Raw genomic sequence first — 14,601 nt, forward strand, 5'->3', positions numbered from 1 at the left:
CGGTCTACATTTAGCCGGAGCGGAGTGAAGTCAGAGGGTCCAACTGGTGTTTATGTGGGACTTGTAGAGGTTCATGATGAGGTCCTCCTTCAGATAAACACTTGCGCTAACTAACACACATGTACTTTTAGATCTTAAGTCATACCTGATAAATATTGTTCCCTTTCACCTTTAACTAGAGCGGCAATGATGAGACGATTAATCGATTAGACGATTGAAAGAAAATGAATCGCATAAAAATGCTAAAATCGAGCTGAAATGTCAATGTCAATTTTCTGGTTCCAGCTCCTTAAATGTGGGGGTTTGCTGCTTTTCTTTGGGGGGTTTTGGACTATTAGTCATGAAAGTAATCAGGAGAATAAGCAATAATGAAAGTAATAGTTAGTTGCAGGCCTACCTCCATCCTCTGTGTTAAACAAGACCTTAAACTGTACTAGTTTTAGATTTTAGAATAGAAAATGTGTCTACAAAGTGTCACAAAATTGTGAAAACAGTCCAAAACCCAGAGATACAGAATGGAGGGTTAAGAAAACCAAGCAAGATTTACATTTTACAGGCTGAAAGCATTGTACTTTGACTTAAACATGGATAATTTTAATATAAAAGAAGTTAAATGGGTTTTAGAAATCTTAAAAACCTAACATCTTGAATGTTCCTTGTTACTTTTATGGATGAGATTGAGAGGTTTGACTTCTTCTTCTTCGAATATAATCAACAAGGATGAAATGATGTGAGGAAATTGGGGGGGAAATCTGAAATGTCTAGACACTGTCATGCGGTCGTAAAAAGGAACTAATAACTGATTTTGAAACATGACAAAATAAAAATAGCAACTAAAAAGTAGAAGTGAGAGATTGTGAGATATTGTATCAATTATTCTATTTAAATTGTTGACCTTCAAGTTTTCTTTTGAGTCATCTGGTCTGGTCTGGACTAGGAGTAGTTGTCACCTCTCAAATCTAAACATTCACATTAAATGTGACGTAGATAGCAAACTAACTGCTCTGTCCAGAGAAGTGATAACCCTGACCTCAGCTCTGGAAAAGTCAACACGGGTGACTGACGGCCTAAAGGAGTTGTTAAATATCCCTGACTGACTGTCAACATGGTCCTTAGCTGTTTAGTGTCGCTGAGAGCATTAGAGCGTCATAAATTCCTCCAAATGGCTAAAAAAGGTGTGTTCACATTCCTCAGCCAACTTAAGGTCACACATGTAAATCATTAAAAGCAAATAAAGCTTACACACCGAGCTGACAGTTTCTATGGCTGACCGTCGCTTGCAGTTTTTCCCTGCAGTGATAACTCCTTGCTTGACCACGTCTGCATTGAGCAAGGCATTATTTAGCATGAATGTGTTGCAGGCAATTTGTCAGAAGGAGCCTTCTAACTCAATTTAGCGCATTTTCTCCCCTTGCCTTCTTATCCAGAAGCAAAAGCCAGAGACAGCACCAGGCCAAAGTGTAATTATGCATCCTGTGCTTGGGGAGTGACCGCCATCAGTGTTATCACTCAATCTCCAAATAGAAGACTAAGACGAGGCTACCTTACCTTTTAGTCGGGAACCCTTAAAGGATTAGTTGTTTCTTAATATCAACATCCAGTAACTGCCAGATGTAACTGCTACGTAGCTAACCTAGCTAACTAACTGACAATACAAACGTTGGCTCACTAATGTGACTGATTTAGAGGGAAGAGTAAAAGACGTTATATCAAATGTTGAAATGTCTGGCCCAACACGTGTTTAATGATGTAAACTGGGATGATTTTAAGGCAGATTTCACTAAATGAACCCACATTGCAAAATGCTAAGCCAGTAACATGACATTGAATTAGCCTACCAAAAATGTGAGCTTGGTTAGCATAAGCTGATATATCTGAAACATGTATTCATAAATAATAATAAAATATATGCTTGCATTTTCAAAGGATTGACGGTTAAGTTCAATATTGTTTGGACCTTTTTTTGTAATATTACTACAACTGTTTACATAGCTGATTGTTGACCAATTTTCACATTACCAATCTTTACTAGCAAATAAAAATGAGTTGAAACACAAGAAAACAGTTCAGATTAGTTGGTAACAAATATCAACACCCTGTCACTGCCAGGCATAGGTTAACTGCTGCGTAGCTGACCGAACTTAGCATGCTAGCAAGCTTACTGACAACCCAAACGTTAGCTTGCTAATATGACCTTTTTAGAGGGAAGCGTGAAAGACATGCTATGAAATACTGACACATTTAATCTGACACATGATTAATGATGTAAACTGGGATGATTTTAAATCAGATTGCAGAAAAATAACCCAAAATACCATAAATTACAAAATGCTATGCCAATAACGTGACACTAAATTAGCCTACCAAAAATGTTATCAGTTATCCCATAACGTACACTCAGTGAACTGTTTCTGAAGTCAAGTTAACTATGTGACCGAGGTCCCCATCACACATGGTAACTGAACATTGTGCTGCAACTCGAGCCACCCCTCACCCTTCCCCCAGGGAGACATTTGCACACGGTTTAGTTTGTGGTCACCAGAAGAGGCCGCGAGGCTTCATGACCAGCACAGTCACACACTCACAGGAACGATGAGCTAATACACAAATAATACATACGGTAACACTCTGAGAGGCTTGAAGAAGCACGCACACACAGCGTGTGTGTCAAGTGAAGATAAAAAGTGGAACCAGTGATGTGTTAATACATGTGATGTTTCTTTAATCTGTCTTTTCGTCAAGCAGTCACACGGTTTGACATCACACAGTGACGATTCCTTAAAAAATTCCTTTTTTCCTATCTGTCTTTATATTCACGCTTTGGAGAGGAAGCATGTCCTAAATGTGAGGGCAGCAGCTGTCGCCAGTCTGATGTGGTTTTAGAGAGGGCGTGCGCATATGGGTGTGTTTGTGTGTGTGTGTGTGTGTGTGTGTGTGTCATGCCTGCATGACAAGCAAATGGCAGCCACAGTGTCAGGTTGTGCAGAGCCACACACCCTTTTCATCTCCGTCCAGCTGTCCTCTTGTTCCTGTCTTTCCCATTGGTGGGCTGCACCTAAGTGACACACACACACACACGCTCACACATAAAGAGAGAAAATTCACAGCTATCCGCAGACAAATGTGATGCTAAACATTATGATAAATGTGTCGTTTAACCGTAAAATGACATCTCTTAGATTCTCTTTACTCATCTCTCTTTCATACTTTTGTTTTTTTGATGCGTTGTGTTTACACTCACCGTCGATGTCAGACAGTTATTGTCTATATCTCCTTTTTATGAGGGTGCATGGAGGACAACTAAATAAATTAAGTTGGTCAATAGGCCCCTACGGCTCGCTCCTTCTTCTCTTGTCCATTACAAAGCCATTACATCTCTGTTTTCTCCTCTCGCTCTCTCTCTGTCTCTCCACTGATGTTTTGTCGTCAGCGTGACCACTAAACAACAGAATAGAAACCCACTTCTTCAGAAAAATACATTAAAGTCAGGATGTATCAAAGCTAAGTGGTGGCATGTTTTCCATGTATGTAGCTGGAAGCAGCTTCTCCGATTAATTAGTTAAAAAGCAGATAATTAATGTACTTGTACAGTGTCTTTCTCCCTGCAGCCCCGAGGGCCGTCAGCATGTGTTTATCTGTTTGTGTGCGCTCGTGGTTTCACTGCTGCTCTCTGAGGAGGGTGGGGCAGCAGACATATGGCTCTACGCATTGATTTTATTGATTCTTTGATCTTCACATTTTCTTCCTTTTTGTCTCAGTTTCAGTTTCATTCCTCTCTGGGGGATAAGTAGTTTTCTGGTTAATTTTAAGGCAGCATCTCAGCGTTGTGGCTTCATCCACGAGCTCCGTATTCGCCCTCTGGTGATCTTTGTTTGATATATGAAACCTGATTTTACAAATACGATTTTGTGAACTTTTATCACCCAGAAATCTCTGAATTATGTATTGTTAATCTTCTAAATGTGTCTTTTTAAAGAAACATTATGCAAATATCTTTCTCTTTAATTAACAAAATTCTTCAATTTCCCTGGTTTTCCTTTGCATGTAATTGATTAGTCTTTGTTCAGCTCACCTCCATACATCGCCCCTCCTCGCTCCTCGTACACTGAATTAGCATTGCAGATCATTGCAGTTGAAAAGTGCTGTCAGGGGGCCCACTCCCTCCAAATTTTTATGCCACTCAAAGCACAAAATGCAACCACAAGCACAGCCTCGGGGGAGCGAACGGCTTCGGTGGACTCGACCTTTAGTGCTTAACATGGTGGCTCATGTTTAATCATAAAAGTCGTTAGGTGTGTGAGTGGGAGGGTCATTTGCATCGATAGGCGCTAAATTACCTGAAGGAGTTAAAAGGGGTCGATGTTGATATGTAGAGGCGTTGGCCACTTTTATCGATTTCTCAGTCGATCAGAGCGGCAACAAGCAAACAGGTTTAATGAGCAGCAGTATAAAGGGGAAGGTTGTGAGGTTTCATTTTTCTGTGATTCATTTGATCATTTTAAGTGTTTGGTTTTCTCCCGAACACCCAGAGTGGAAACCTCCAGCGGCAGCATCCTCCTCAGATCTGCCAGTGTGATTAATCTGCCTCATTGCCTGCTCTGTTTTTTTGGCCATAACTCAATTCCCTCTCTTGTTTGCAAAACTGCCCTAAGCTCTGGATGGGGGGATCTGGCAGCAGCAAATCCAATCTCCCCAGCTCTCTCAGTGACCAGACCTCGCCCTACTTCTCGGACCGGTTATTAAAGCCTCGTGTTGCCTGTTGCTCTGGTCACATCAAAAACACTGCCGAGAATTTCTGCCCCTGAGCGAGAGATCAGAGAACAATCCCTTTGACATCCACGTGCATCAGATTTTAACAGCACACAGGAGGCAGATTTTCATTTGACCGTGTCCTTTTTTTTTTCTCTTAACAGGTCGCAGGGGAACAGAAATATCATCCAGAATGCTTCACCTGTCTGAACTGCAGGGCGTTCATCGGTGATGGAGACACATACGCTCTGGTGGAGAGATCCAAACTCTACTGGTGAGCCTCAAGCGCATTATTAGAAGAAATGCAAACACCCGATGTGAGATGTCAGACATGTCACAGACATCTCACATTAATTGGACTCATGTTGTGCAGTTTGTAGTTTGAGTATTTGCCAAACTATTAATTCTTTATCGTTAGTTTTTATGATCCCTCTTCTGTAGCAGACTGAATCCACTTGAAATTCCCTTTGAAGTGAAACCAAAGCCACAAAGAAATGAAGAAGCTACAATTGATTGACGAAATCTTAAATTCATGCGGCTTATTTTAGGCTTGTGGTGACAACTGACTCAACACACGGTGGAAATTCACAGCAACCACAGTTTTAGTGCAAATGTTTGAGCTTATGGTTTGAAATTTGGTGCTTTTTTGGGTATTTTGCAGATTAACTGACAAAGCTACTCAAATTACAGTTATTTTAAGCTGACACAGATGTACTGTGGTTAATCGCTCAAGACATAGTAGATTCAGAAGGGAAGATTTGTATTAACAGATTAACAGCGCCAACAGTTTTAATGGTTCGAGTAGTAAACCTGTAGTAGTAAACCTTTTCAAATCGACTTGGGATCTGTGGGCTTCTTGAGACTTGGATCACACTGGACAAGTCCCCACCTACTTCAGTTGTTTAGGAGAGTACAGCAGCACTGACCTGCTGTCAAGCTCCAGAAATGTTTTGTGGACTAAAAAACTTCACCTGACTTTCCATCTGCATGGGGCTGTGTAGATAATGACTGAATTTTCATTTTTGGATGAACTGTTTCTTTAATGTGACTGTCAACAAGCCTCAGGCTTCAAAAACAGAGGGTTCAATGTGAAACAAGCCGCATTACACAGAGATACAGAGAAGCCTTTGTCCTCTACTGGGAGTGGAAGTGGATGATGACACTGTGATTGTCTCAGATCATCATATTTATTGAGAGATTAACCCGAGCAGGTCGACTCAGGTGACCGCAGGCAAGAAAATCAGCAGTAAAATTTCACGTTAGATTGAAGTGAAGCATAAATGAGAGAGTGTAATGAGGGACGGTTGTTTTAGTTTCACGAGTCTTCCTTACGTTCTCAGCATTCTTCATATTTTAAAGAAAAATAGTCTTGTTTGTTGAACTTATCAGAGGTCACGCTGTCCCTCTAATCTGAACAGTGACTGCACAGTATTTTCCCAAAGCCAGATAAAGAAACATCCAGTCAACAACATGTGATGCTGTAAAGACTGATGTAATGAGAACTTGACGTTTCTCTTATGACTGCATGGATGTTTGTAGAGCCTGAAACCTCCCAGGATTCCCCTTTTCTTTTCTTTTTTTATAACTTCCCTTCTCCCTCTCTGCCTCCAGTGGTCACTGTTACTACCAGACCATCGTCACCCCGGTGTCACTGCCAGACTCGCCATGCTCACGGATCCCTCACACCGTCACACTCGTGTCAATCCCGGCCTCCGCCGAGGGCAACAACGGACGCAGGGGGCGAGGTTTCTCTGTAGCCATTGACCAGCCGCTCAGCCCGACCAACGGCTACAGTCCTGAACATGGACACACCGTCAGAGTCTCACAGTGAGTTTATTGTCTTTGTGTTTTTATGTGTAGAGGACACATAACACTAGAAGAGGTCAGCATGGTGGAGGACAAAGGATGAAGAAGGGTAGATGAAAAATGGAGGACAGTGTGATGGATGAGACTCATTTAAAATATAATAGAGTGGGAAGAAAAGGAGATGTGAGTCACTGTTATTCAAATGACTGAGACTTTATCAGATCTCAGGTCTGTGTCGAGACGAAACATTTCACTGTGTGCAGAAAGGTATTCAAAGACGTCTTTACAATTTTTTCTGCTTATTGTTCTTCCTTATTCAGGGTGGACGCAGACTGCATCAGTCCAGATGTGAAAAACTCCATTCATGTTGGAGATCGGATCCTTGAGATCAACGGGACGCCCATTCACAATGTCCCACTGGATGAGGTATTCACTACACTGTACCCAACACATTGTTCCTGAAATATTGTACTTTACTGTAAAAATGCAAATGGAAATGAAAGACCTAGCGAGCAAAAAAAAAAAAAAATTCATTTTCTTTAACTATAACAGTGAACTCATCACCCATCTGAACTCTGTCTTTCTCTCCAGATTGACCTGCTGATCCAGGAGACGAGCCGTCTGCTGCAGCTCACCATCGAACACGACCCTCACAGTCAGGGGCAGGAGGGAGGCTCCTCAGAGGCCGAAGAGCAGGTGGGCCGCCGCTTGTCCACCCCGCTGTCAGAGGGCCCCAGCCCCATCCTGCCCATCACCACGCCCCCCCACCCCGACATCAGCAGCCTGAAGTCCCGCATAATCACGTAAGAAACTTACAGACGTGGTGACACTCGTTATAAAGTTTTAGGGATTTTTTTTATTTTCTTATGCTGTGATGAAACTTGTAGGCACAGATGTTACTTTGATTACTATTTTCTTCTGCTACTTTATGTGTATATGTAAGAGGTTCAAATGAATATGACGCTGTTAATATTTCATGAATAGCAGAAGTCATTTTAGACCATAAGTTAACATTTCTTATTGCAGCAGCAGACAGTAATAAAGTACCCTGCTTCCCTCCTCTTCACCACTCCTAATGCTGTATCCTCCTCATTTCTTTTCCTCTTCGCTTCTCCTCTTTCTCTTCCTGTCTCTCTCCCCTCTCTCCCCCCAGGCGGAGCTACAGCATCGATAAATCACCAGGCTCCAGCAACGCAGCATCCCCCATCTCCCAGAGGAAGGACATAAATCGATCGGAGTCGCTCCGCGTCGTGTCCAATCGAACGCACCGCATCTTCCGGCCATCTGACCTCATCCATGGCGAGGTGCTGGGGAAGGGCTGCTTCGGACAGGCCATCAAGGTCAGACACTGTTAGCATATTTTCATACAAGCCTGTACTTGCATCTACAGTAGTTGTACCTACAGTTTCCACAAGATGGCAGCATTGAGTCTAGAGAAGTGTGGAGGCAAATGTTTGTGGTTATAATACATTCTGGAGTTTCTGTTTCCCACGCTAACACTCTTCATGGTTAACGTTGTATCAGAAAAATGTCTCCCAACTTGTTGCTCAACTTGATTTGTCTGTCTTGGAACAGGTGACCCACAGGGAGACCGGGGAGGTGATGGTGATGAAGGAGTTGATTCGCTTTGATGACGAGACACAGAGAACATTCCTGAAAGAGGTGAGTAGAGATGGACGATCCCAGACGTTACATCATGAAGAGATTTTTTCAGTTTTATATTCAAAGGCCAAATCAAAGGTTTGTCAGAAATCTGAAATCGGTAAATGTTGAACTCAGTCAGTATCATTTCCTTGAATACAAACATCATTCAGTCAGATAGCACTAATGATTTGATTCCAGTTTTAAAAAACGGAGCAGCCAGTGCCCTAAAGTTAGTGAAGCAAGGTTATAATGGTTTGAATTCCTGAAGCAGCTGGAAAAATCTGCGCTGAGGAAGTAAAAGACGAATGTTCATTGAAGTGAAGACTGTAGTTAAAATTAGCAGCTCCTCTGTGTGAATGTGGGACAGGACTGAATAAAAAGGGTACTCTCGCCTGAATAATTGAAAGTAAAAGACTTTCTAAAAAATCACTTCTGAAATAGGACAAAAGGGAGTGTTAAAACAGTCTTTTCTCCCAAAAATGATGGATGAGCGGAGCTTATTTTACCTCCCGCACACGGCTTAATCTCTCCTGTCCTTCCATTAATGTGAAAAGATAACAGAGAATGAGTCATGCACAGAAGTTTAGACTTCTCTAAGAGTCATTGTTACCCTTGAACTGAATCGCTCCTGATCTTCCTGTTTGATCTTCATTATCGTAGACTCACTGATCCAGTTAACAACCTTCTAATTGGGACATTTGAAGTTAAGGAAGATTGTTCCCATCTGGTTGAGTGTATGAATGTGTGGGGTGTTAGTTTCATCCTAACCTAAAAATAAATCAGAGCCTCTGCTTTGTAATCGGTGTGGACGACGACAGAGTAAAGAGAGGCTTTGAAACAAACCCCGACCACAATGAGGCATGATTATTACTCCCACTGGCTGTTTGTTTGTAGGTGGCCCAAGTCTCACATTACTGAGGCTGCTATCTAAACCCCAGACTTTTTCTTGGTACTTTCAGTGCATACTTCAGCTTACAAAGCATGTACTGTTTTTGATACATCCATTGCAATCTGTAATGCGAAATTAGAAGTAAAAAGAAAAAGTATGCGGTGGTCAGAACAGCCAGAAAAGTATGCTGGCTTGCTGCATTTGACATACTATGTAGTGGAGCATACTAAATATATTTCTAGAACACAAAATAGTATGATAGTATGGGTATAAGAACGCAGTGTGAGTCTTGTTCGTTGAAGATTAGATACGAATGCACCGAACATTTCAGACAAAGACGTCATGAGACTTGAAGGGTAGTAAATCAGGTTTATGTGTGTGTGTAATAGGGACCCTCCTCCTTCTCCTCACAGCCCGGCCTTCAGGGATTGAAATGTTTTATGAGGTGTCATACTACCGTGAAAACTACTTGTTCTACACTTTCTGGACAGCTTTGCCCGACAGCCTCTGAGGGAAAAAAATGCTACGCTTAAACTGCCACCATGCTTCATCAGACCCGCTGATGATCAAACTCAATTTAATTTCAAAGGATAGGTCAACATTTTGGGAAATTAGCTTTTAAGCTTTCTTAGCAAAATGAAAAGATTGGCTGCAACTAATGATTATTCAAGATTCAAGATTTATCTTTATTGTCATGATACCCAGATACAACAAAACTCTCCTTTCTAACAACTGAGCAAACTTGACAAGTATAAAAACTGTGTGACATTGTTTCATCAGGTGAAGGTCATGCGTTGCCTGGATCACCCCAACGTGCTCAAGTTCATCGGAGTCCTCTACAAGGACAAGCGACTCAACTTCATCGCAGAGTACATAAAGGGAGGCACTTTGAGGGAAATCATTAAGAAAATGGTGAGAGCCTGCGGACATATGAGTGTGTCTGCCTCCTGTTTATTATTCAAAATGCATGTGGTGGACCTGATAGTAATTCAGGAGATGGTCTGGTCTTGCCTCAGGTGGAGTCTTTGTAGTTTGCAGATGATCATCATCAGCAAGTAAAGACAATGACATTTAACTGTGATATTATTGCTCACAGGACTGCAACTATCCCTGGAACCAGAGGGTCAGTTTTGCCAATGACATCGCTGCTGGGATGGTGAGTTCAAAGACCGAAAAAGTGCTTTTAATTGTAATAGTTTCTTTTTTAAAAAACTCCACACATGTGAAGCCTCTTCAGACAGTGAAATTCCTTGATGTGCAGCAGTAAAAGAAGCTGCGTTGCTTCTTGATATCTTCACTGATGTCTCCCTCTAGTGGTGGTGTCACTGAGCTACAACCCTTCTTTAATAATGTCACAATCTTTTCCATCCCCCTCGAAGGAAATTACTGCATCAATTCCTGCAGGATTAGACCATTGGTTCTTAATGTTTCCCTTGATATGAGTACAATGATGAATGTCGTGCGTGACTGGATTATTGTGTTAACAACAGCAGCTACTTGAGATGAAACAAGGCAGGATTGTTCCTCTTGGCGTGGGTTTGAGACTATCACTGAAAGCTTCTTTTTTTTCTGTTTATTTTCTATTCTCCCTGCCTTTCTGCCCTCTCCTATCTGTCATTCAGACATATCTGCATTCCATGAACATCATCCACCGGGACCTGAACTCCCACAACTGTCTTGTCCGAGAGGTAAGAAGTCGTGTGCATGCGTGTGTGTGGACATACCTGTGCATATACAGCATGTTTTCGTTGAGGATTTACGACAGGGCAACTGTCATCTGCTGGGGCACTTCAGATACAAAAAACAAAGGAGAGCTTTGTTAGCATTAACAGACTAAGCCTTCTTAAAACATGCTGCACATGTGTAACTTGCAGCGGAAACTTCCAGCTTACTCAAACAAAGAAAGCATTGTACATGTGTCACATGAAAACAATTTGTTGTTTTGTAGAGCTCACATCTGAAATGTCAAACTAAGAGAAATTTCAAGCGTTCCAAATGAGCTTTAAACGGGTTTAACACTACAGTTACTTGAAGCGTATATCTCTTTTATCACTCTATGTTTCAAACAAAACATGGCAAAGCATCATTTTGTTATCGCGCAACCCAGAACTGGAATAATCTTCCTGTTTATTGTAGACGAGCCCCTCAAGACTCTGACCATGTTTAAATCAAAGCTAAAAACGTTCCTATTTTGCACTGCCTACACTAAGACTTCTGCACCTTTGAATTGTAAATCTATGAATGTATGTATGAAATGTGCTGTAGAAATAAAATCGCCTTGCCTTATAACATGTTTGATTTTCTTCATGTAGGACAACACAGTGGTGGTGGCAGACTTCGGGCTGTCTCGACTCATGGTGGACGACAAGCATGAGGACAAGTTGTCGCAGGGTAAACTGTCGGGCCTCAAGAAGCCTGACCGCAGAAAGAGGTACACGGTGGTTGGAAACCCCTACTGGATGGCTCCTGAGATGATCCACGGTATGATCTAAAGGGACACTTGTTTGTTTGCTCCTTTTCGATAATATCAAGACACTGATTTAATCATTTAAACCCATTCACACTTTCCTAAGATACCTAATACCTATTTTCTTGAACTTAACAGTTTAATTTTGGTCTTCTTCCTTCACAGGGAAAAGCTACGATGAGAGAGTAGACATCTTCTCCTTTGGTATCATGCTCTGTGAGGTGAGTGACTCCTATTCTCCAGACAAACAAAGGTTTTCAGATAAGTTGTTGCTTCAAAAGCTTAAAGTATGCTCACCTGTCATTTTCGAAAAACTGCTTTCCTTGTCAGTTTAACATTTAATCCTTTAAATCCTTTCAAACCCTCTGGACTCTGAGATGATTAAACACTCTTAATATTCATTGAATTTGGTCAAATTTTACCACCTAAAAACGTACTTCTACAATCTTTTCCCAGCATAGGTTCAACTACTGCAAAAAATAGACAATTCAGTGATCTGCCAAAACTTCAACTCCTCCCAACACGTGTGAAACATTCATTTAATTTTACAAGGGAAAAAGTCTTACTCCAGAGTCCCCCCAAAAAGCAAAAGATATTTGTTTCCTGAATGAAAGCCCAGCCCCAGAGTGTGGTCAGCTTTGAGCCTGGCCACACACCATCCACATAGTTCAGGCTTAACAGTTTAGTTCAGTCACTCAGAATATGACTTCCCCAGATGGGCACCATTAGCCAGAGAATAGCACAGTGATTAGAGAGAGCAGAAAAGCAAAGTTGTCTTCATGTGGCTGCGGACAGGCAGACAAACGGTAGTTGTGGTCAGTTGGGAACGATCGGCTTCAGTTTGGAGGGTTTACTGGTTTTCACCAGATTGGCACCGGAGGATCTCTTTGCTCTGACAGCTCTATCTTTAACTCTACCTACTCTTCCTCCCTCTGCAGATAATTGGCAGGGTGAACGCAGACCCAGACTACCTCCCCAGAGCGATGGATTTTGGACTGAATGTGTCCGGCTTCCTGGAGCACTACTGTCCCCCGAATTGTCCCCCCGCCTTCTTCCCCATGGCTGCTGTGTGCTGTGAGCTTGATGCAGACAAACGGTCAGACATATTCCACGGATTCACATCGAAATGTTACCTAAAGGGACAGTTCACCTAACATACAAGTTTATTGCTATTTATAACGCTGGGCAAGAGGACTGTGAGCCTGGTAATACTAGGTCATAACATCTGTCCTGGGTGTCCAAGTGGACAGCTTTAAGTCCATCAGTTCACACCTGGCATGACTGGGACAAATGGACATGATATTTTTATTTATAACATTTGCTGAATTTACAACAAGGTCCAAATAATTAAGAATTTGTATGAGACAATGTTTCACAAAAGAAGTTAAAGTTAAAGTTCCTCCTTACTCATCAAATCTCAAAGTCATACAATTGTTTAAGGGAGTCTGGGGACATTTTCTAGTTCAGTGGTTAGATCAGTTGAAACAGTGTTCACTAACATTTACTTTTAATTGTGTTTTGGCTTGAATAAAAGGAAATAAAAGTTTTCCTATCTGCTTTCTTATTATCTAGACCTGCTTTCTCCAAGCTGGAGGAGTGGCTTGAGAACCTGAAGATGCACTTGGACATTGGTCTTCCCCTGGTGTCAGAAGTGGACCAGCTGCACAAGGCCTTCTGGGTGAACCACAACATCACACGCCCTGAAAATGGCCTGCACACCCACCCTGAACAGCCGGAGTAGGGCTGGACTCGACTGGAGGAGTTGAAAAATTAGGAGTTAACCCCAGAAGGGCAGAGATGGCCTGCCTCGGGCGGTGCAGTGGCTGGAGGAGACGTGTAAATACTCCTCCATGTTTGAAGCTGCTGGCATAGTCTGGCTCAGGCCTAACGAGTAGACTCAGGGGGAAAATGTGGATCTGAAAAGCCACCTGTGCGAGCTGCACACACACAAACACACACACATAAAGTCAAATCAAGAGACATTAACTACGATAGCTTGATTCTGCTAAGCTAAAGTGGAGCATGTCATATGCAATTAGACCCAAACTTTCAGATCAAATAGATTTAACATTAGTGCTCATTCCATTCAAGAATACTTGCTGTACTTACTGTAGTGTGTATATTCATGTGGATAAAGTAGTCCAAAAAACAAGGCACGAGGCAAACCTTCAGCCTCCTCACTTTGGGCCTCTACAGAGTACATTGTGCAGTATGTGTTTGCAGGTGTTTCTGTGTGAGTTTGGTTTGATTTTTGCTTTTGGTTTGGATATTAGAGGAGAGGGGCCCAACGATGGTAGTGATCAACTCGCTGTCCACTTGTACAAGTCAAACAAAAAACTTTTCCAGCTTTAAAAAGCTCACTGAAGAGTGCATGACTGTAAATAATGCTGTCAGGTCATATCCTGGTTCATCGTGTCGCTCTGACCTCATTTGGTCATAAACTACTAGACCTACGTGTGTGTGGCGCTGCCCCTCTCCCTCATCTATTGTGTAGCACTGACTCAACACTGAGGTACACATCTTTTACACACATTTGGTACGTTCTCACATGATTTTAAGAACTGTTATCTCATTCATGTTGACGTGGCATCTCATACATTCAAACACATACCGGTGTACATAGCTGGCGACATTGTAAATGTTTTAAATATTGTAAATGTACAGACATATTTTATATACGTACGCTACATTGCCATATTTTTATTGGCCGACCAGTTGAAATTAAGGAGAGTTAAAGTTTGACTGCAGTTAACAGGGCACAGCAGAAAGCTTTATGTTGTTTTTCCTACATTGTCACCACTGTGGCAAGTTTGAGGCTTTTAGCATCGATATAAGAGGAATTTTATCACCATAAAAAATCTCCAACCCTCAGTTCAAGCCCAGTAAATGTTACATTCTGTCATTTCCCTCCATCCAACAAGTATTTCTAGACATTTTATTGGTTATCCTGGAATTTTAAAGGAGACATATTATGCTCATTTTCAGGTTCATAATTTTATTTTGGGTTACTACTAGAATAGGTTTACAAGCTTTAATGCTCAAAAAA

The 14,601-nt window shown here is 41.8% G+C and overlaps 1 protein-coding gene across 1 annotated transcript in view; it reads left to right on the forward strand.

Moving 5' to 3' along the window:
• limk1a (LIM domain kinase 1a) overlaps nucleotides 1-13,351 on the forward strand; it is a 48,424-nt gene extending 35,073 nt beyond the window's left edge. The window contains exons 5-17 of the mRNA XM_073494961.1: nucleotides 4,914-5,023; nucleotides 6,361-6,576; nucleotides 6,876-6,981; nucleotides 7,147-7,358; nucleotides 7,709-7,895; nucleotides 8,131-8,217; nucleotides 9,869-10,000; nucleotides 10,185-10,244; nucleotides 10,711-10,776; nucleotides 11,401-11,569; nucleotides 11,721-11,776; nucleotides 12,494-12,651; nucleotides 13,128-13,351. Coding sequence (XP_073351062.1) covers nucleotides 4,914-5,023; nucleotides 6,361-6,576; nucleotides 6,876-6,981; nucleotides 7,147-7,358; nucleotides 7,709-7,895; nucleotides 8,131-8,217; nucleotides 9,869-10,000; nucleotides 10,185-10,244; nucleotides 10,711-10,776; nucleotides 11,401-11,569; nucleotides 11,721-11,776; nucleotides 12,494-12,651; nucleotides 13,128-13,296 — 1,728 coding nt within the window. The 3' untranslated portion in view covers nucleotides 13,297-13,351. The remainder of the gene's footprint in view (nucleotides 1-4,913; nucleotides 5,024-6,360; nucleotides 6,577-6,875; nucleotides 6,982-7,146; nucleotides 7,359-7,708; nucleotides 7,896-8,130; nucleotides 8,218-9,868; nucleotides 10,001-10,184; nucleotides 10,245-10,710; nucleotides 10,777-11,400; nucleotides 11,570-11,720; nucleotides 11,777-12,493; nucleotides 12,652-13,127) is intronic.
• The last annotated feature ends 1,250 nt before the right edge of the window (nucleotides 13,352-14,601 follow it).

This window comes from Pagrus major, chromosome 2 (assembly GCF_040436345.1).
Source record: "Pagrus major chromosome 2, Pma_NU_1.0".
NCBI classification, from domain to species: Eukaryota; Metazoa; Chordata; class Actinopteri; order Spariformes; family Sparidae; genus Pagrus; species Pagrus major.